This window comes from Jaculus jaculus, chromosome 11 (assembly GCF_020740685.1).
Source record: "Jaculus jaculus isolate mJacJac1 chromosome 11, mJacJac1.mat.Y.cur, whole genome shotgun sequence".
In the NCBI taxonomy this organism is placed as follows: domain Eukaryota; kingdom Metazoa; phylum Chordata; class Mammalia; order Rodentia; family Dipodidae; genus Jaculus; species Jaculus jaculus.
In genome coordinates, this window is record NC_059112.1 from 48,084,114 (window position 1) to 48,107,960 (window position 23,847).

Consider the following 23,847-nt stretch of genomic DNA (forward strand, 5'->3'; position numbering starts at 1 on the left):
AATAAGATAGATTCAGCATATATAGAAAAGGGAGTAATTGTAAATTACTAGTATCGTAGCCAAAGTGTGCAAGCATCGGAGCATCCCAGGTGGGAAAGACTAGTGAGCGTTGTGAACTGAAAACATGCTTGATAATTCTGATATTTGGAGTGACATTTTGCCATGTGATTTCAATGTTCCTCATGATCAAATTCATTTAGTATGGTATGATTTGTAGTGTAGAAGACAAAGAAAAACAGAGGTGAAGCTAGAGAATAGGAAAAGGCCAGATTATGAGAAACCATGGAATACTAATATTTTCATGGAGCCAAAGAGAGCTGCTAAACCATTTGGAATGGAGAATGATGCCATTATGTTTTCTTTTGTAAAACCATTCTGCCAAAGGACATGTTATTTGTTTCTTATGTGTGTGTACTTACACATAAAAAAGTAGGAACACATACTTTTGATATATTTCTATGTATGTATGTTTACATGTACAAGCTCACAGATACTCACTGTACTAATCTTTCTATAAATTGAATCTGTTTTTTAATAAGAGAGAGAGAGAGAGAGAGAATTGGTGTGCCAGGTCCTCCCGCCCCACTGAAATAAAACTCCAAGTTGGTTGTACCATCTTGTGTGCATTTGTGACCTTGTATACTTGTGTCACCTTGTACTTCTGACTTATGTGGGACCTGGAGAGTTGTACATGAGTCCTTAGGCTGTGCAGGCAAGCACCTTAACTGCTAAGCCATCTCTCCAGCCCTGAATTGAAATTCTTAAAGCTGAATTTCATGATACAAATGTCTTTAAATGTCTTAAAAATTACGACTCCGCTTGTGTCTTGCTACATAGTATGCATGTTACAATAGTGACAGAAAGTATAAATCTATGTCAGGGAGCTCCTTTAGGAATTGTAGCTTCTCTTTTTTTTTTTTTTTTTTTTTGGCCTGGTTTCACTGTTTTTGTCTCATAGTATATAGTAAAAGATTTTGTAATAGTTGTAACAGTGTTACTTTTGCCTCTGACGTCATTCTTTTTGTCTCATAGAATATAGTAAGTTAAGATTTCATAATAGTGGTATCAGTGTTACTTTTGTTTCTTGTGATTATTTGTTAGTACTAAATATTTTTCATGTTATTCTTCTGTCACAGTTTCTTAACATTATTAAGCCAGTTTTTCATAATGTAACTTACTTTTTAAAAATTAGATAATGGTGGGCTGGAGAGATGGCTTAGCGGTTAAGTGCTTGCCTGTGAAGCCTAAGGACCCTGGTTCGAGGCTCGGTTCCCCAGGTCCCACGTTAGCCAGATGCACAAGGGGGCGCACGCGTCTGGAGTTCGTTTGCAGAGGCTGGAAGCCCTGGCGCGCCCAATCTCTCTCTCCCTCTATCTGTCTTTCTCTCTGTGTCTGTCACTCTCAAATAAATAAATAAATAAATAAAATTATTTAAAAAAATTAGATAATGGTAAATTCATTAGATAACATTCAATCCATTTTGAGCTGCTATAACAGAATACCAGATATTGGACAATTGATGAAAAGCAGAGATTTATTTCTTATACTTCTAGAGGGTCCAAAGATGAGAAGGTTTCATCTAGCAAGGGCCTTGCAATAGCCTCTCATGGACGAAGGGTAAGAGACTAGGATTGGAGAGAAAAGGGGAGAAAGGACTCATTCCATGTGTCAGAAATCACTCTTGCAAACTCTTAGGGCTTTATCTCTTTTTCTTCATTTTTTATTTTAATTAAATGGAAGGCATTGAGCCAGGTTTCATTTATTTCTTAAAGTCGTGAATCTAAATCCATTAATTTACTCTTATCTACTGACAGTTTTTGAACATGTATATAATACATTTTTATCATTATCCCCTCTCCTTGTTTTCTATTGACCTGACTTCATATCTCACAGATCCCATTTCTCAGGATAGGCTTTGAGTTTGCTTAAGCTTTCAATGCATATACTCTGAAGAGAGGTATATTCAAGTCATAACAAACTATAAGTAACATGAGAAATTTGTGTACTTGTACCTGTAGACCCATAAATTTTTAAATCCCCCCCAGACATGCAAATAAATAAAAATGCATTTCCTAAATCTGACCACTAAAACTGCCTAAGACCAATGAAACTTTAGTGACATCAGCAAGCCCTGAGTGAAGTTGCTAAATATTAATTCCCTTTAAAAAGAAGCAGGCCTCTTAAGAATCCACTTTTGGTTCCAGTAGTATAAATACAGAGTATCTTATACCTACTAGCAAGGATGCTGCAATACTAATACTAATTTGTGAAAAAATAAGGATCCCATGTTAAAGTTTTTCTGTTTGTTGAATGAGAACATTTAAGTGTCAGGAGTATCTAGCAAAATCAGTGGTCTACATTGTAGGTACATTGCATACCAGTTCTTTACTTTGAAACTAAACAATTAAAGGAAAGAATTAGATATTTATTACCTTGTTTTCCTTTATATATGTTACTTCAGTGCAACCCTGTAGTCATCATTTAATAACAATTCTTAAAGAATTCTACCTAGTAAATATGAAAGCTTCTTAAATTTAAAATGTTACTGTTTTGGTTCCTACTAAGTTAAGTGAATCAAACAATAGCATCTGAAGACAAAACCATTGGAGAAAAGCTTTTTAAGAACTACACAAGAGTGTTACCATCAGAACACAGTGATCCCTTGAGCATAACTGATGATAGACTTTTTGTTCTTAGTGATGCATTATACTGCCTGTCAAGTTATTACTGAAAATGCTGAATATGGACTGAAGCAGTTGTTTAGACTACAAGTTCTCAAACATTATTCAGGAAGCCCTAAATGTCTATAAAACCTTTCTAGGAAATATGCCAGGTCAAAATTAATGTCATTTGTTCTTTTCACCCTTATTCTCTCAAGAGTATAGTGGAGTATTCAAATAAATATCAATGTCGTGAATGCAGAAACCCATGTGAGAATCCACATGAGATTTTCAAAACTGTTAAAATTGAATTTTGGGGCTGGAGTGATGGCTTAGCGATTAAGGTGCTTGCCCATGAAGCCCTATGACCCATGTTCAACTCTGCAAATCCCATGTAAGCCAGATCACAAGGTGATGCAAGGGTGCACAAACACATAAGATGACACATGTGTCTGGAGTTTGATTGCAGTGGCTGGAGGCCCTGGCATTCCAATTCTCTCTCATAAAAAACTACAGAAAATGGAATTTCCATTTGTTTTATTTTGAAACAGTTTCACAAATATTTTATTAACATTATTAACACTTATAAAGTGTTAATAGTTTTTAAATGTTTCAGTTTAATTATTGATACAGCAGATATATGAAATATAAGCCACAAAAACTCCTTGATATCTGTAGTATCTTAAGAGTAAGAAAAGGATTGTGGATGTAAAAGTGGTAGAATCATTGAGTTCAGAGAAAATTCCAAGTTTATGAGAGTTGTGGAGACAAAGAAAAGCAAAGAGTACTAAAGCAAAAGAAGCAGTAATGCATAATATCAGTACATTTCTAGTAAAACCCATAGGCTGTTCTAAAGTAAGAAAATCAAGAATCAGGTAAAACAGACATTGTTTTGAGTCCCTCAAATAACTAAAAAAATAAATTCACTAAAAAGTAGGTATTACACAATAGCACTAGTGGGCTTGGAGTTGCATATCTTTAATCCCAGCAGTTGGAAAGCAGAGGTAGAATGGTCACTGATTTTGAAGCTAGCCTAGGGACTAGAGATCGAGTCCCAGGCCTGGGCTATAGTGAAACCCTATCTTGAAAAACAATGAAAAGAAAAAGAAAAAGTAATACCTGCTTTGGAAAAATGAGAAACAAACAAAAAAAGAAACAAGAGCTATTGTTTGTTTTTTCTCCAATAGCATTTGAACCAATACCATTTTTAATCCTTTCCAGTTTTTTCCCAGAAAATGTATGCATGCACACATTCACAGTGTATTCACCTCAGTGATCAATTTACTTGCAAGGAGATAAAATATGAGTGGGTACACCAGAGCCTCTTGCTACTGCAAACAAAGTCTAGATGTATGCATCACTTTATGCAAGTGGCTTTATATGAGTACTGGGGAGTTGAACCCAGGCTGTCACCTTTAACTGCTGAGCCATCTCCCCAGCTCTAAATAATAATCTTTTTTTTTAATATATTTATTTATTTATGTATTTGACAGAGAAAGGGAGAGTGAAGAGAGAATGGGGATGCCAGGACCTCTAGCCACTGCAAATGCACTCCAAATGTGTACACCCCATTGTGCATCTGGCTCATGTGTCCTGGGGAACTGAACTGAGGTCTTTTGGCTTTGCCGGCAAATGCCTTAACCACTAAGCCATCCCTCCAGCCCCTAAATAATACTCATAAATAATACTATGCTATTTTTCTGAAAAATAATTTTAATTTTTATATTGTAATACCCACCTGAACAATCTACTTTATTGTGGCAGAAACATATTTTATCTGTATCTTTGACATAAGCATAAACATATTTGGTTATATGCTTGGAAAGGTAAGTAAGTCTTTAGGTATTCTTTATTTTTACTTTGGCAATGAGGTTCTGGATGAAAGAGCATGCACAGGATGGATAGAAGTCAGAATAGTGAGAATGCAGTGAAAAGGTAACAAGAGGAGCTGTGGGGGTGATGGAGATACCTAGGTGGATGGTGGTAATCTAGGGTTTACATAGGATTGTACAGTGCAGGGAAATTCATTGAGTATGCACTTATCTGTATTTTTTTTTGCTGTGAATGTTATATTTGATTAAAAGATTCTTTAAAAGTCACATCATTTGTATAAGCATAATAAATATGACCAAATATATTTTCACAAAATTTCTTGTCCAATATATTATAATTAGTATGACTTTACTGAATTAACCAAAATATTTGCATAAAATATGAGCTGATAGAATCAAGCAGTGTAATACGAGACATAGAAGATACTTTTTAAAATTCTATTCATTGACACTGACTTAAAGAGTTTGAAATCTTGATTTAGATCAGTACTTCCAGGATAGCTGAAGAATAAGAATTACAACAATGAAATTCTAAAATAGCATATGTAGTATCATTGAAAACTGTAAATTTTACTAGTAACATTTTGCTAATTAAGCTTAGTCCTGTGTATTTTAAACCTCAATTTAATGTAAGAACTTTTGATCATTATACTTTTTTTTTTTTTTTTTTTTTTTTGGTTTTTTGAGGTAGGATCTCACTCTGGTCCAGGCTGACCTGGAATTAACTCTGTTATCTCAGGGTGGCCTTGAACTCATGGCAATCATCCTACCTCTGCCTCCCGAGTGCTGGGATTAAAGGTGTGCGCCACCACGCCCGGCTATGCTACTCTTATTAATTTGCATTGATTGTTTTATCAATAACTGAAACACCATAGTTATACTAGTAAAAAAAAAAAAAAAAATTGTTGTTAATTAGAACTCAGATAAACCCAAGGGAATGTGTTTACCTTATTAGTCTGTTGTTGTTATTAGTAACTTTGTGGTTTGGGATGTTCCATTAATATACATTCATTTTAGGAAGCATAGATACCAATAATATGTGTGTGTGTGTGTGTGTGTGTGTGTATACACACACACACACACACACACACACACATAGATAGATGTACATAGATAGCTGCACATGCAGGAGAGTATCTCTGTGTACCTTCATGAGTATGCTTATCCACACACATGCACCTACATATTTAACAACTCATTAATGATTACTGTTTTTGCATATTGCCCGTTTTATTTGATTTTAGAGTTTTTTCATGTTTGTATCTGTTCATTTTATATTACTTATTTTTAAAAATAAGGAAGCACTTGAAAATTCCAGTGTTTTGTTAATTTCCTTAATGAATATGTTAACTCTAGTTCTGAAGCAAGTGAAATACTATTATGTTAATTTTAAGAGGATTTTTTTTTTAATTTTTTTATTCATTTATTTGAGAGCGACAGACACAGGGAGAAAGACAGATAGAGGGAGAGAGAGAGAATGGGCGCGCCAGGGCTTCCAGCCTCTGCAAACGAACTCCAGACGCGTGCGCCCCCTTGTGCATCTGGCTAACGTGGGACCTGGGGAACCGAGCCTCGAACCGGGGTCCTTAGGCTTCACAGGCAAGCGCTTAACTGCTAAGCCATCTCTCCAGCCCTTTAAGAGGATTTTTAATGTCTAAAAAATTTTATGTCATTGAACTATGAAATAGCTTTGTACATAAAATAGTTTTTGTGTTAAATGTTAAGAGAGTTACCTAGTAGTGTGATCATTTAAAAAATTTTATGTTATTAGATTATTTCTTAAAAGCATGAATTCACAATGGTAATTTGATAGCTGTGCTTCCTGCATCCTTACTAGCACAATTTTCCATTTTCAAACATTGTACAGGGTAGAATTGTAGCTAATGCAGTTGCTTGTATATGACTGTCTGAATTTGAAATGGCAGTTTTAACTGCTTACAACTTTGTGACCTTGAACAAGTTAATTAATACTTGTTCCGTTTCAGTTTGTTATCACTATAATTTCTAAATTGAAAACTACTCATACCATCATGGTGTATGAACCAAAATGAGTTCAGTCAGTAGCAATCTTAGTATAGTATTTCATAGACTTGACATCATTGGAAAGTATGGTAGTTTAATAGTCACTAGGTTTCATGCAAATTACTAATATTTGCTAGCAATAATTAACAGCAAAACCATAGGACTCTTCCTGAAAGAACAGTAAGAGAAAACTAGAAAGAGCCAAAGGCTTACTCAAATAATACATGAGAGCAGATAGAGGCCAGGGAGGAGAGCTATTTAAAGAAATAGATAAGGAGTGGTCAAAGAGATAAGATGGAGAAAACATTTCAACATTCAATAATATTGTTATAGTTTTATGTCAAACTGTTAAATGTTAAACACTAATTGTAATAAAACTTTCATTGCTAGTGAGTAGATTGACATTTTATAAAATTTAATGCAAAATATTTTCCTTGTGCAGATATATATGTATATATATATACACACACACACACACATGCACATATATATAATATCCTTTCTTTAGTGTTCACTTACCTTTATGAGATGAATTCTAATGCGTATATATTTAATAATAATGTAATATTGATGATAGATAATGTGGCTTTAAAGATCTGACCTTGGGCTGGAGACATGGCTCAGCAGTTAAAGATACTTGCTTGAAAAGCTTAGCAATCTGAGTTTGATTCCCCAGTACCCATGTAAAGCATATGTACAAAGTAGCACATGTGTCTGGAGTTCATTTGCAGTGGCAAGAGGCCCTGGCAGTGCCAGTGCTCATTCTCATGCTCCCTCCCTTCCTCATAAATAAATAAATACATAAACAAAATATTTTTAAAGATCTGACCTATTCATGGTAAAGTATAGATTGTACTTTATGATTTAACTAATGTAGTAACTGGAAACCAAGAATATTGTGAGGACTTAATAGATGCTTTTAGTATCCTTCCTGTTAATATGTAATGAGGAATTAATGTTCCTTAAATTTCTGAAGAATGGTCCTTAAGATTGTTAAAATCTAGCAAATATGGAAATTGATAAGTAAAGGTTACTCTTAGCTTCTTTTCCTTGGTGAGTCTTCTCTGGATAAAGAAATTGCTGTTTTCCAGGTAGATATCAGTCTTGTGATTGTGCTATCATTTCCTGACTTGCTGAACAAAGTTTTTTTTTATTTCAATGTTACCTTGTTAGTCAATGAAGATCTACCATATACAGTGCTGTGTATAACAGTCATTTTTATTACGAAATTAAGGCAGTGATAAATGTTAATTGATCTATTACTACTTTGGTCCATATTTAGGAAATAAGTACTATGAGAAAATCAACCAAGTAGTTATGCTTAGTTAAATGTAAATCTTACACATTCAAACTCCTCACAGTGCTAGTAGACTTGTGGTGCTAAATTGAGCAAATTATAATAATATGATGTAACCAAGATTAGAAGAATATATATGGTACTGTGGGTGTGTGAAAGAAAACTAAATGTGAAATTTAATGAGGGGATGATGCTGAAGGATGTGCTGAAGATGGCTGGGCCACTAGAATATAGTATGACTTTGAAGAATGACAAATGTACCTTGTAAGAGATAAAAGGAATAATGACCTTGGAAGAATAGGAAACAGTTCTGTAGTGTGAAGGGTTCCTTGTCAATAATTTGTAAGAAAATGAAGAACAGTTTGTTAACAAAATAACTAAAATTTTATTTATTGTTATCATTATTATTAATTTTTTTTTTCAAGGTAAGGTCTCACTCTAGCCCATACTGACCTGGAACTCAATCTGTATTCTGTAATTCACAGTGATCCTTCTAACTCTGCCTCCTGAGTGCTAGGATTAAAGGCATGAGCCACCATGCTCAGATGAAATTTTAATTTTTTAATGGATGAAAATACTTTTGTCTGTGAAGGCTCCCTTAGGAATCCATGAGTCCTTCATGTACCTTTCATAGTCTTTCTACTTTGTATTAGAGTACAAGAAAATTTTTCTGTTTCTGTTTTAAATATTGTTTAATCTTTGCAGAGCATCACTGTATTCATTCTTCTGTACTGATGAGCTCTCTGTGGGCAAGCCCCAGGGCTACCCTGTATGGCCACCACAGACCAGAGTGGCTTCCTAGGCCCTCGCATGGCCACTGGAGAAGTCATTTTAATAGATGAACAGTAGTAGTGGAGACTTGGCAACTGCTACCTTCTTCCCAGGGTAGCATACTTGAGGAGCAGGAATGGAGAGTGAAAGCTATCTGTGATTGTTTGTGGTCCCTCCCTAGCAGATGAGCATTTAAGAGGAGATATCTAGGAGAGGAGCACAGCATCATGCCAGTGCTCCCCTTCTGCACAGAGAAGAGATGCCTCTCAGAGTCTTTGGAGCCTCACTTGTCAAAGTGGTCCAGTGAGTCGTATTCATTATAGTATGGAGCTAGACACTGCGTGTAGGGCTATGTGAGCATATCTTGCAAACATTCAAAGAGAGAAGGTTGAGGTTGGGCTTTGGCTTCTGCTTGGCCTGCTGAAAAGCCTCTTATCACCTTGTATGAATGCATCCACCAGGCCCTCCAGGCCCTCTCCTGTTCCTCTTCTCAACATCTGAAATTCTGCAGATAGTGACTGCAGGGGTGTCTGGTGGGAATCAGTGGTAGGACAGCAGCAAGAGTGTCTGTGGTGGGAATCAGTAGCAGGATGGCTGCAGGGGTGTTGCACTCAGGTTCACATTGCTGTTAGAAATCACTCAATGAGAGCCAGGCATGGTGGTGCACGCCTTTAATCCCAGCACTTGGGAGGCAGAGGTAGGAGGATTGCCATGAGTTCAAGGCCGCCCTGGGACTCCATAGTGAATTCCAGGTCAGCCTGGGCTACAGTGAGACCCTACCTCGAAAAACCAAAAAAAAAAAAAAAAGAAAGAAATCACCCAACGAAGAGCAGCTTGTGGGGGAAAAGGTTTATTTTTGGCTTACGGGCCCGAAGGGAAGCTCCACGATGGCAAGGGAAAATGAAGACATGAGCAGAGGGTGGACTTCACCACTTGGCCCACATAAATGAATAATAGGAACAAGAGAGTGTGCCAAACACTGACATGGGGAAACTGGCTATAATACCCACAAGCCTGCCCCCAACAATACACTGCCTCCAGGAGGCATTAATTCCCAAATCTCCATCAGCAGGGAACCTACCATTCAGAACACCTAAGTTTATGTGGGACATCTGAATCAAACCACCATATTCTTCCCCTGACTCCCATAAACTAATATCCACAGTAAAATGTAAAATGCAGTGCATTCAGTCCAACTTTAAAAGTCCCTGTAGTTTTATCAATTCAAATGATGTTCATACATCCCCGTACTCTAAGATCTTTTAACTGAACCATAATACCAACCCCCCCCAACTCATAATGACACAGAATACAAATTCACACTGTAAAAGATGACAAAGAAATATTCAACAAATACAACAACCAAGGCAAACATCAAACTCTGTAGTTCCAAGTCCAACAACTTTAGTCAGTGACAAGTTTCCAAGTCTGATAATTCTAAACAGCAACAAATCTCTGGTGTCTCAATTCCGCCCCTCCAGCTAGGCTACTCATAGTCCTGGAAAGCTTCATATAGGGCCGGCAGCTCTCCTTGGCAGCCATCTCGTGGTCACCGAACCTCCACTGTAACCCATGGTCCTCATGGCTTTGTTGGGTCTCCATGCAGGCATCCGGCAAGCCTGCTTCACACTGCCCATGGCCATTTCCAAAACACAAGACCATGTTGCAAACTCAGTGACCATCTTTTTCCTGCATTTCTTACATTCTACAATGCCAGGTAGGGTGCAAACTTGTTAATCCAGGGGAGAATAAAGCATATTTTGAAGAACAGGACACTCCTTGAGCACTCAGGCCCTTTCAAAAGAGTCTCCATTATTCCTGTTGCCCCGGTTTGGGTCAGCTGGCCCAATCTCAAAGGTTGTAATCTCTCAATTATAGCTGAATGGGCAGCAGTTCACCCAAAGATTTTTCTTTCTGTGCCATATCCCTCTGCTCACACTGCCAAGCAACCCTGCACAACTTCTCAGGACCCAGGCATTACAGCAAGCTTCCCACCCAAACTGCTAGCCCAGTCCAGGCAAAGCACTTTCTTACTCTCATAAGCCAAACTCACAGTCCATTGTTCTTACTGCATTCAGGTATTACAATGACCATAATAGTCCATCAAGCTCTACTTACAGCACTGCAAGGCATCTCTTAGGCCAAGGTTTCAAATCCTTCCACATTCCTTTTGAAAATCAGCCAGAGCCACATAGTCAGGGGTCTAGCAGCAATTGACACAATTCCTTGGTACCACTTTACTGTTGCAGTCAGTTTTGCATTGCTGAGAGAAATCACCCAACCAAGAGCAGCTTGTGGGAAAAAAGAGGTTTATTTTGGCTTAAAGGCTCAAGGGGACGCTCCCTGATGGCAGGGGAAAACAATTGCATGAGCAGAGGGTGGGCATCACCCCATTGCCCACAAAAGTGGACAACAGGAACAAGAGAGTGTGCCAACAACTGGCATGGGGAAACTGACTATAATACCTGTAAGCCCACCTCCAACAAGAAATTGCCTCCAGGAGGTGTTAATTCTCAAATCTCCATCAGCTGGGAACCTAGTATTCAGAACCCCTAAGTTTATGAGGGACACCTGAATCAAACTACCACAAGGGTTGTCTGTGGTCGGAATCAGTAGCAGGATAGCTACAGGGGTGTCTGGTGGGAATTGGTAGCAGGATGGCTGCAGAGGTGCCTGTGGTGGGAATGTATTCTGTCCAAGCATTTAAGCATTTGACATGTTCCTAATTTTCCTGGCTGGTTCTTAGTTCCATCACTCACTATATGAACACCTGAGAGGCTCTGGGCTAAAGCATCCACTATGCTTCATGACCCACATCCATGCTCCAATTTGAGTTACACAATACCCTAGAGCATGAGATTGTTGTAGTACTCCAGCATCACACCCTTTGAGAAGGTCCCCTGAACAGCATTCCTGGCTGGTAAAATCCACAGTCAATCCCATTTCTGGTTTCCATGGTATACAGTGTCCTCCTACTGATTCTCCTTGTAGCAGTGTGTCACTCGGTGACTGAGGCTGTGGCAAAGCTCACTAGGCCTCCAGAGCACAGATATTATATGGTGGCAGGTCCCAAGATAATGGATAAAACTGAAATTTTAATTTTTATCAAAGCACTAATAAAATATTAATATCCAAGAAATTGCTCAGGTTGGTCATGATTTCAATTTTCAATCATTGATCCACTTTTTAAGTTATCTCTGGTAGTTATATATACAATTATGGGTTCTCACTGAAAGGTTACATTGGCCTATTTTAAATTATGAATATTTTATAATAATATTGAATCACTGGTAATTATATCATTATGATAAATACAAATTTACAGACTAGTAAACAAAAACAATGTTGTGTTGAATATAAGGCCAATCATTTGATATTTCTGTGTGTGCAGGTATATGTGTATGTGGAAGCAAGAGTGTGTCATTCCTCAGGTGCTATCCACCTTTTTTGAGTCAGTATCTTAGAGGCCTGGAACTTGTCTAGTAGGCAAAACTGGTGGTTCAGTGAGACACAGAGATCTACCTGTCTCCACATCCCCAGTATTGAGACTTCAAGTGCACCATCAAACCCAGAATTTTTACAAGTTCTGAGACATGGCAAGAACTTTACTGACTGAGATACCTCCTATTTGGGCAGTTTTTCTACAGAAAAACAGCATATGAATCACACTGGTCACCTCAGTTGGTGAATGTGCTATTGAATCATATTTACTTCTGTTCTTTTTTCTTAAAGAACAAAGGCACTTCTGGAAATAGAGTTCAGCTTGCTTAATGTCTTTTCACTTGACCTTTGTAATAATCACTAAAACACCCATATTACTCATTTGTATAGAAAATGGTTTTGTGTGCTTTAAAATATATATAAATGACCTACTAAATGCATTCTTTCTTTCATGTAATCATGAAATATCAACTAATATTATAATGCTTATAACCCATTATCTAGCATTTTTGCTTCTAAGTATATATTCTTGTAATTTGCACATGAAGGATTTAGGAGATTATTTATTTCATTATTGTTTCTAACCATGAAAATCTAAACCTAGATACTTACACTAAGTATATATTCTTTTAATTTTCACAGAAAGGATTTAGGAGGATTTTTGCTCATTATTGTTTCTAATAATGAAAATCTAAACCTAGATACTTACAAATAGCAGAATGGGAAATTAGTTACAACATAATTGAAAGAATGTAGTAGTAAAAGTGAATTCATTTTCTTCTTCATATATCACCGTAAGAGTATAGTGAGTACTTAGTTTCTGTCTACTGAGTTAATTTGAGTTCTTTGTAAATACACAGGTTCAAAATAATCTAATCAAGATGCCATCCCTCCATTGAGAAAGTATGATGCTAATGGATGGACTCACCATTTGACTGTATAAACATTAGCAAGAAAATCTGGTGCCTCTATACTTTGTCTTTCTTTTTCTTCATCCTCTTCTCAAGCTGTCTCTTTCATGCTTCTCTTGTTAGTTTATTATTATTTTTCTTCAATTCAGACAATTCAAGAGTTAAGTATTTTTCAGCTCTTGGGCTACAGGCTTTATGATAAAAAAAAGGAATCATAATAGGAGCAAAATATTTTAGTATAAATGGTAATAATAAGAAATTGGCAATATATTCTATATATTACTGAAGGTTATCTAAAAATTCTTAAAACTGATAGTGCTAGAACTGTTATCTTTATTTACTGTATAAATGTTCATTGGTTAAAAAATTTTTAAGTGTGGGGCTGGAGAGATGGCTTAGTAGTTAAGGCATTTACCTGTAAAGTCCAAGGACTAGTGTTTTGGCTCTCCAGATCCCTCATAAGCGAAATGCACTAGATGTCACAAGCATCTGGAGTTCAATTACAGTGGCTGGAGGTCCTGGTGTGCCAGTTGTTTCTTACATGCATGCACTCATTTAAAAACAGAAAAAAGGTTTAGGTGTAATGTAACAAATATGTTGGAGTAGCTTTCAATTTTCACTGGAACAGACTGCCCTAAATCAAATCCTTGCTGAATGAAACTTATAATATACAATAAAGTCTGACAGCTTAGATATGGACAGAGGCTGGAGTGGAGGGGAGTATTTATTTACCAGAGTCATGATTTAGACCTTGTGAAAAGAAAGAATCATAATTACAGGTCTCTTGAGCAGGTCTTTTAAAAGATAGAATAGAGCTTAAATATAGCTCATCTATATTCCAGTTAGGTATAATGTTAATTTCTCTGTGGGGCAGTGGTTGAAAAAGAACAAAAGATCTTTATTTCCCTAACTGGGATCTTACTGCCTACTTCACATAGCTTCTGTTGGAAAGAGTAATGGAGCCAGGCGTGGTGGCGCATGCCTTTAATCCCAGTACTAGGGAGGCAGAGGTAGGAGGATTGTCGTGAGTTGAGGCCACCCTGAGACTCCATAGTGAATTTCAGGTCAGCCTGGACTAGAGTGAGACCCTACCTTGAAGAAAAAAAAAAAAAAAAAAAAGAGTAATGGAGCCAGGCGTGATGACACACACCTTTAACCCCAGCACTCAGGAGACAGAGGTAGGAGGATTGCCATGAGTTTGAGGCCACCGTGAGACTTCATAGTGAATTCTAGGTCAACCCCAGCTAAAAGTAAGATCCTACCAAAGGAGAGGGGAAGAGAGAAAAGGTTTCTATTTTGAGGAGTAATTGAATTTTAATAAGCACATAAAAAGTTTAGAAGACATTAGAATGGAGACATTCATTTATTCTGAAATTAACTAATAATGTCACTTACAAAAAACGTTCTATGAAAGCTGTTTTATGCTACAACATAAACTTAAGAAAGGGTTAGACAGTAATTTCTTAAAGAAGATGCTCTTGTAAATTCTTGAAATGATTCAATTTTAATTGATGATTAACAAAAATGAGAGTGAAGCAAAAAAAGAAAAAGAAGCCCACATTTATTCCTTCTTTTCTTAGGTCCCAACACTTAATTAATTTTTAATGAAATAAAAAGGAAACTAGTCAAGTCCCTTTGAAGAAACCAGTCTGATGGTAGAAAAAAACAGATCAATAAGTACATGCTGGTATTATAAGTGTTAAAGAAAGATTCTGAAACAGGCTTCTGCTTAAGAGAATCTGGATCTTTAAGAATGGGTAGATTCTAGGCAAGTTGAAAGGGAAAAAGAACACTTAGACAATGTGAAAGTGCTACTGCAATTTGAGAGACATGACTCCATGTAGTGCTTTTGAAGAACATACTACAAGTATATACATGAGAAATGTGAGATTTGGTAAAGACACTAGGCATAAAATTCATCTGGACAGGTAAACTGAGACAGCCTTTTTAAATTTTTAATAATGCTTACTTATGTGCCGGGGTCCTTTATGTACCTTGTGTTCCCTTTTATCCTTCTGATCTAGGCACTTGCAGTCTGTTCTCCCTGCAGCAGGACTGATCCTTTAAAATATGAATTCCTGAGGCTGGTGAGATGGCTTAGTAGTCATGGCACTTGCCTGAAAAGCCAAAGGATCCAGGTTTGATTCCCCAGCACCCACCTAAAGCCAGATGCACAAAGTGGCACATGCATCTGGAGTTCCTTTGCAGTACCTCAAGGCTCTGGGATGCCCATTCTCTCCGTATGTCTCTCTGTCTCTCTCTGCTTACAAACAAATTTAACATCAAAAAAATTTAAATAAAATCCTGTCAGACTTCTGCCAGCATCTTCCAGTGAATTTCCTATCTCCTTCAGAATAAAATGAAAAGTTTAACCATGGCCCAAGTAGTCCCATAGGACTGGATCCTACATTCGTAATCTCACCTCACTCAGCCTGGCACACTGTAGCTCTTTGTTATTCCTCTACACTTCTAGGACTAGGACAATCCTCTGTAGAAACTATCATATCCAAAGCCTTAATAACCCATGTTCTAGAGCTACCAAATAATAATGACATGGATTTATGTTGTTATTTGTTACTTAGTTTTAAATTCACAGCCTATCATTGATCCTCTCAGAGTAACAATGTGCAAATCATTGAAGCTGCTTTTTATTTTTTTAATGTATTTGAGTGTGTGCATGAGTTTCTTGTCACTGCAAAGGAATGTTTGTTTGTTGGTGGATGGGGAATTAAACATAGGATAGCAGCTTTGCAAGTAAGTGCTTTTAAACACTGGGCCATCTCACCAACTCCTGAATAATTGAAGTTTTATTTTTGTAAATTCAGTATTACAACAGTAATAACTACATGTTAATAACAAATACTGAGACATTTGTTTTATAACAAGTTAAATTTCTTATTTATATTTTATAAGTTGTGTCTTCAACCAGTCTTAAATATTACCATAATATCCAGAAATTCAACTATTGTACATTTCATTAACTTGAAATGGTAAAATTTTACACTGAGCTATAGAAAATAAATTGGTTATATTGAATCAATAATTTGTTTAATGTGTCTATACTTCATATTGGTGGTTCTAATAAAACTGATTATTCAGCTTTCTTACTCATCATAACATTTTCTATTCTGTCTCTTACACCTTGTATCCCTCCAGACTTGCTAAAGTGCTGTCTACCCTTAAGTAACAACTATTACAAGATAAGTGGCTTATCTATGCAGAATAGTGGGGAAGTGACCAAGCCTTGATTTCAAACAGATTTTCAATCATATAGTCTGTTTCTAAATTTAAGTCACTTGGCAATACCAGTTTCTCTCTGCTCTTTTTTTCCTATGTAGTACTTTCCCAGTTATGTCCTGTTGCTAACATAGTTAAAGATGACAAGTAAAATAAGCATTAATTTTAGATCACTAGTACATAAACATGAGCAAATATGGAAATGTGAGTATTGTCTTTCTGTTGCAAATATAAAATTTTCTCTCTTGTCAAAATTACAGGGGATGGAGTGTTAGATCTCTCGACAAAGAAAACCAGCATAAAATCTGAAGAGTCATCCATTTTTGATCCTCCTTCTGAAAATTCAGTGACTGGGTAAGCAACATCTAGGAAATGTAATTTAATGTTAATATAAAATTGCCTCTGCAGAGATCTCTTAATATGATGAGTAGTACTGACATTTTTCTTCCAGAAGTTTTGTCACTCATAAGTGTGTCTCTTTCATACTTCTCATTTGTCCTTCCTTTCTTTTTTATTCTTTCTGTTAAAGAAAAGTTATCAGAACAATCACCAAACTTTAATTCATGTTTACTAAAATGCACTACCAACTTAATCATCATAGAATACAGACTAAGAAGCAGGACAAATCAAAGAACTTTTAATACTTGAGGTAGATTTAAGGGAACTTTAATTTTAATATTGAATGTTTCAGCAGTGAACTATATCTAAAAGTATTGTATTTACTAATTTTAAAGCTGGCTTATAGTGTTTCTAGTTCTTCTTTATGCTTTAGATGTGGTGGCAAACAACCTAATACACCAAGTGGCCACCACACAAAGTCCCTTCATGTTTTGAAAGCTGTTATTAATTTGTAATCACTAGTGAAATGCTGTTCTGTTGGATTTTTTGTGACTTTTTTCTCATTAACTGCATAGAAGTTTTTTGTCACATTTAAAAATAAGATGTAGTTTCATTTGTTTCAAGTAAGGCTGTAGTAGTGCTTGAGTCAAGAGGTAAACTTTCTGAAAAGCTTAAAATTTCATTCAAAGTACGAATAACATCTAAAGTGAAATTATTCATATACAGCTTATTTTTCAAATTTTAAGTTTTTTTTTATCTAGAGGAAAATTAATCCTGTGGAACTATGGGATGTTTGTGTTTGGAAATATTCTTGCTCTACAAATTTCCTTTAAATGGGTTGACTCTTTTATTACTTGTTTAGTGGTAACGTCACGTTTCTACTAACAAAAAATCCTTTAGGATTTGGGTATTTTTTATAGTGGAATGCTAATTGTACAATAAAAATTATATGTGTTGCTCTACAAGCATCTTTCAGAGGAAAAGCAACATCATGAGAATATTTTTACAAATACTCAGTTAGGATTTTTATGTTCTTGGAAGGTCTGCCTGTTGAGGCCACTGTATCATTGACACATTGTCCTACTGGGACTGTAGCGTTTGCTTTGTTAAGGAGTAACTACTACATCTCACAGACTTAAAAGTGTCATAAGCAGTGATGTTACCTAAGCAAGGAGTATAATAAAGGAGTGGACCCTCCCCTTCCATAGCTGTGTGAGAGTCTCTCATGCATCAGTTTACCATCGTTTCATTCCATCCATCCAGGAGACTACACAGAAACAGAGAGGACTATGTGGAAAGAAGTGCTGAGTTTGCAGATGGTTTGCTCTCAAAAGCTTTGAAAGACATTCAGTCTGGAGCACTGGACATAAATAAAGCAGGCATACTTTATGGCATACCTCAAAAAACTTTACTTCTCCACTTAGAAGCCTTACCAGCAGGGAAGCCTGCGTCTTTTAAAAACAAAACTCGAGATTTCAATGATAGTTACTCATATAAAGACAGTAAAGAAACTTGTGCAGTGCTGCAAAAAGTAGCCTTGTGGGCACGAGCTCAAGCAGAGCGCACAGAAAAAAGTAAACTCAACCTACTTGAAACCTCAGAATTAAAATTCCCAACAGCTTCCAGTTACCTCCATCAGTTAACTCTACAGAAAATGGTTACTCAGTTTAAAGAAAAAAATGAAAGCATTCAATATGAAACTTCACATCCTACTGTACAGTTAAAAATTCCTCAGCTACGAGTAAGCTCTGTTTCTAAATCACAGCCTGATGGTTCTGGTCTGCTGGATGTTATGTATCAAGTTTCCAAAACCTCTTCAGTCCTAGAAGGATCAGCTCTCCAAAAACTGAAAAATATACTACCCAAGCAGAACAAAATAGAATGTTCTGGGCCTGTAACTCACTCAAGTGTTGACTCTTATTTTCTACATGGGGACCTCTCTCCTTTGTGTCTTAATTCTAAAAATGGAACAATTGATGGAACCTCTGAAAATACTGAAGATGGATTGGATCGAAAAGATAACAAGCAACCCAGGAAAAAACGTGGCCGCTATCGGCAGTATGATCATGAAATAATGGAAGAGGCCATTGCCATGGTAATGAGCGGAAAAATGAGCGTTTCCAAAGCACAAGGAATTTATGGGGTACCTCACAGCACTTTAGAATACAAGGTAAAAGAAAGATCTGGAACACTGAAGACTCCTCCGAAGAAGAAACTGCGATTACCAGACACTGGGTTATATATAACAGATTCAGGGACTGGCAGCTGCAAAAACAGCAGCAAGCCTATGTAGATTACTTGTTAGGAAATGTTTGTGTGTGTGTGTGTTTGCGTGTGTGTATGTGCACAGGTGTGTATTTGTGTGTCTACATACACACGTGGAAATTACAAATGCTCACTCTGACAGGAGACATGAAATTTTACAGTTCAAAAACCACTTACATGCCTTTTGAAAAGTTTTATTCAGGGTTTTCACTGTGGACAGAATTATATAGTTGCTTAATTCTGATAGTTTGTATTTAATCCTTGTATAAATAGGTGAAAAGATTCAGGTTTTCTTTAGTAGTCAATAGCATAAAGTGTGAGAAAACAAGTAATTGTCAAGTGAAACATTTTTATTGGTAAAAGGACATTCTGGCCATTCAGATGAACCATCTTATAATTGAAATGTGATGTTAATGGTTTGTAAACACTTTCACAGAACATACCTACAATTACTGTATGTATGTCAAAGAACCAATCAAAGTTAGATAGACAACTATCTCTAAACTAAGAATAACTAACATATACAGTATTATTATGCTACATTCTCTATAATACAAAATGCACTCATGTGCATCCACCAGGAATAGAACAGAAAACCTTAAGGGATATGTATAATGAAATTTAATATTTATCATTTAATTGTTCATTTAGCAGGAAGTTGGGGTTTATAAGTATATAGTTAAAAGAAAAAACTGACACATAGCTACCCCAACAGCTATAGAATTCTTTAATATAAGATGGAATACTAAAAACAAAAAGTAATTTAAATTTAATTATTAAAATAATTTAATTTTGTTTTTCATTTGAAAATTAAGATGATGTGTAAGGTTAGGAAAGAAAGCTGGAATGCAATGTAGAGCATGTTGGTGATGTGCACAGACAAAGCTTGAGAATGATCATTTTGGTTTTCAACGTGCTGGTTAGTTGATGTTATGACTACTTAAAAGTTTAAGGATTGTGACACACTCCTACTATTGAAAAACCTCAGTGTAACTTTAATATATTTGCTGCTGTGACATTTCAAAACATTTTCAGTTTATCAAAATGAATTACAGATTTCATTTTGGTGGGCGATACATTACCATTTTGCTAATAACCAAATTTGCAGTTTGTTCAGGGTCTTGAATAGATTTACAGATATTTAACACTGAAGCTGTTTTGAACTTTGAGTAATGTAAACTCTTTACTAATTGGGTAGTTAGAAGCTGGGCAGTGCATTTTCACTTTTAATAGACTCCTAAGAGACCAGTAATGTTTATATAACAGTTTTAGAATACGGCTCAGAGTATTCAGATGGGTTTATGGAGGGTGCATTTTAGTAGTAAAGTATTATAAAGTAAGTACCTCTCCATATAACGAGTGGGATTCACTTTATAGAGTCAGAATTCTCCCAGTGTCCGTTTTCTTGTAAAATTCAGGTTCTTATCAGTTTCTTAAGTCAATTTTTCTAAATCCAAAAGGAATTCATATAGCTGAATTTAAAAAGAAAATGCACTTTCTCAAATACATGTGTTTCTACACTTGGTTTGTGTGCGTTTAATACTCACATATACATGTGTGATTTATTCAGCTATTAAACTACTTGGTCTCTAAGCTCTGTACTGAATGTTTTCAGCTGTTAATGTTACCTGAATACTAGGGTATGAATCCTCTTGCTCCCCACCCCCCAGGAAATATACATAATAGATTACAAAACAGCAGACGTCAGGGTCATCTTTCTTTTTAAAGAATTAAGCCATATTTTGTGAGGGCCAGAACTTGGATTAATATATTTCCCCGTCCCCTTCATTGAAAAACAAAGGTAAAGCAAATGTTTCAAAACAATTTTATTGATCTCTTTATACAGAATTTTACTTGCAAAATTTTGGGGGCTCAAAGGCATTACTTAATATTTATATTATATTGAGCTTTTTTATTCCTCACATTATATTTACATTAGTAAACTGATTGAGAAGTTTATAGTAAAGGGAAACTTACAGAACACTTTTATATCATTTAAAAGATGACCTGACCAAAAACTTTACAGGATTCATAAATCAGGGATCATTTTGCTATTGACTTCACAGTGATCAGTAATTTTATAGGTAATATTATATTTAATTTGCAGCATTTTAGTACTTGCATTATTTATTTTTGGTCAGAAATAGTAAATTAAAATATTTTTTGATAGTTTATAGGTAATGATCAACCCATAACTTTTAAAAGGAACAAAATGTTTCTATTATTGAGTTAATTTTTGATTATACAAATCTAGGAAAGGCAGGGAAATTTATGGGTTCCCCTTCTCCCCATTGGTTCTATTAAGATTTTTCTTTATGTTCACTTTCAAAGTACATTATAGATTTAGTTACCAGTTATTGCTTTATTCACAGTTTTTCTTTTAAAAATCCAGTTTCAGCAGACCTTTAATGAAGATGAAAGCAACCCTTATGTGCTTTCTACTTATTTGAATGTTCCTCAAGTATTTTATATTTAAAATTTTAAAAAAAGAAGGAAAAGAAAAAAACAGTGCCTCTGTTTTTAGAAAACTACTGCTCAGTAAAGTTGTTTAAACCATTTCTGGTAGCTAATGACAATTTTATATTAAATTGTATACTAACTTTAGTGAGACTGATTTTTTTTTTAGTTGTTTACAGTAAAAATATTTGTGTTTGTTTTTTAATTGCAGTATTTCCATTGTCGCAGTAATTTAGTAAAACTCTGTGGCTGCCTTGATTTTGACAGATTTTGTTAATATAAACTGATTGTTAGGCAATTAGTTATATTTATGCATAAATCAATTGCACTATAATTCATGAATTATTTATTACAATATTTTCTAATGAATTCATGTATCTGTCTTGTGTTGTAAATGTACTGTAATTCTGTTTCTACTTGTGTTGTTATATATCTAAATCTGATTGTATGGATTTTAATTGTTCAGTTAACGTGTTTCTAGGTTGTAATTTGTAGTAAAGCACTTCAATGCTTTTGCACTTGAATTTACAACACTGTTGGTGTGTGATTGATTTACTCATTCAGTAAAAGAAAAAAAGCTGACTACACTGATTTCTTTGATTGCCTCTAGAAAAGGATTTTATTGAAAATAGTATTGGAAATTGACCCTTTTGAAGACATATTTCAACAAATTTCTAATGGAAAACAAGGGATAGTAACAAAAATCAAATGTTTGGATTTATAAATCAAGCAGGAAAGAGCTAGAAAAATTGATAAGAAGAACAAATGGAATCTACAAAAATACAATTTGAGGACCTTATATGATAATGAATTGTAGGTTGCAGACTTAGATGTCCTTGAGTTACTTAGTCTTAGCAGTTTTTCTTTATGATTCAAACATGGAAGAAATAAAAGAAAAAATTAGAAGCCACACAAGTATATTATAGAGTTTTGTGATGTGATAACATATTGCCCAACCTAATATGTAAAATATAATCTAATATCTGAATATCTAATTAGTACCTATGTTAAGCTATACATACAGGAATTATTAGCCACTGGCAGTTTTGAAATTACAATATTATAAGCATACTAAGTAGAGAAACCCTCCTTTTATATTAAAATTTTCCTTGGAATTTTGAGTTTAATCAAATTGAAATTTGTAACTTTCTTTTCATACTTCTTAGCAATTATTAGTCTTGGTCACTTTTGTTTTTACTTATTTTGGTGTTTGGATTGACTTCAGGGTATTGGACATGCTAAAAAGACACTGCCCCACTTCTCAACTGCTGATTATGCTTCACAGAAAAGTGCCTTTAAGCACTTTAGTAACTATCATGAAAGTATATTAATCGTTGAAATACAATGCGGCATATATTCCAAAGGATTTATATTTTTACTCCTTAATTATTTGCAAATATTGTTTTAAAGCTGAGCTGCTTTTTTTGTTTGAGAGAGAGAGAGAGAATGGGCATGTCAGGGCATTCAGCCACTACAAATGAACTCCAAACATGTGCACCTCCTTGTGCACATATGTGACATTGTACACATGTGTCACTGTGCCTGGCTTACATGGGACCTGGAGATTCAAACATGAGTTCTTAGGCTTCACAGGCAAGCACCTTAACTGCTAAGCCATCTCTCCAGCACTTTTTTTTTTAATGAGCTCTTTTTATTTACTTATTTGGGGGGGGGGAAGAATTTGCAAATATTTTTAATAGGTCACAACATCACCTCAGAAACTGTGTGCTAGTTGGGACATTAAATTTATTGGAAAAGAATATAATTATATCTTAATATTTTTATAACTATTGTTTCATGTTGCCATTGTTATGTACAATTTATAACTTTCTGATAATAACTCCTGAGAGTCATTTCTATCATTTTACAAACTTAACCATTACAACATTTATTTAAAAAATATTTTCAGAAGGAAAAGATACTGCGTCCTATGTCTTCATCTTTGTATAGGCAGAACTGAACTTGGAGTTTTATTGTAACCTCACCTCTCTTCTCATTGCTGGATAGGTTATGTCACTTCATGTGCATGTTTTACTAAAGCATTCATTGAATCTAGTAGTTAACCTTTCTTTCAGAAAAGTTTTCATCACACATTCAAAATCTGCTTCAATTTCTTTGCTACTCAAGTAACATTTTTATAAAATAAAAATGAAATATTGAACAATTTGTGAAATAGGATTGCCAGTTTCAGAGAGCAAACTAAAAATATTCCACTGTTTATTTTAAAAAACTTCTATATTTTAATACACATGAGCATACTGGTCCTTTTTTTTAATAAAAAAGTATTCTTTAGTTGTATCAATTGTAAGCATTATGTCCTAATTCCAACCATAAGTAAGATTTATACAAACTAAGAACAATAACTTAGGTAACACATCACAAGAGACAGGCTACTTTCATGTACAGAGTTTGGTGATATGTTTAATTAAAATGGATACTTTTCTGAAACAGAATTCTCTCAATATATTTTATTCTTCCTGTTGCTGGTCTTGGACTAAAAAACAAAAAAACTAAGGTTCTACATTGTTTGATAAGCAATCTGGGTCTTAAACTGAGATGAATAATAGCTTCTGTAGTGAAGCACTTGAAATTTAACTATTTGGTAAGTAATGACT

General features: G+C 35.3%; 1 protein-coding gene across 10 annotated transcripts in view; it reads left to right on the forward strand.

Annotated features, from left to right (window-relative positions):
• The window catches only part of Lcorl (ligand dependent nuclear receptor corepressor like), a 161,849-nt gene that overhangs the window by 103,011 nt on the left and 34,991 nt on the right, over positions 1-23,847 (forward strand). For 8 of the 10 annotated variants that reach the window (XM_004656083.2, XM_045161579.1, XM_045161581.1 and 5 more), the window contains one exon: positions 16,432-16,525. In XM_004656083.2, the coding sequence (XP_004656140.1) occupies positions 16,432-16,525 (94 nt within the window). Of the gene's footprint in view, positions 1-16,431; positions 16,526-17,773; positions 21,308-23,847 lie in introns of those variants that run through there. The other 2 variants (XM_004656082.2, XM_045161588.1) reach the window with 2 other exon arrangements.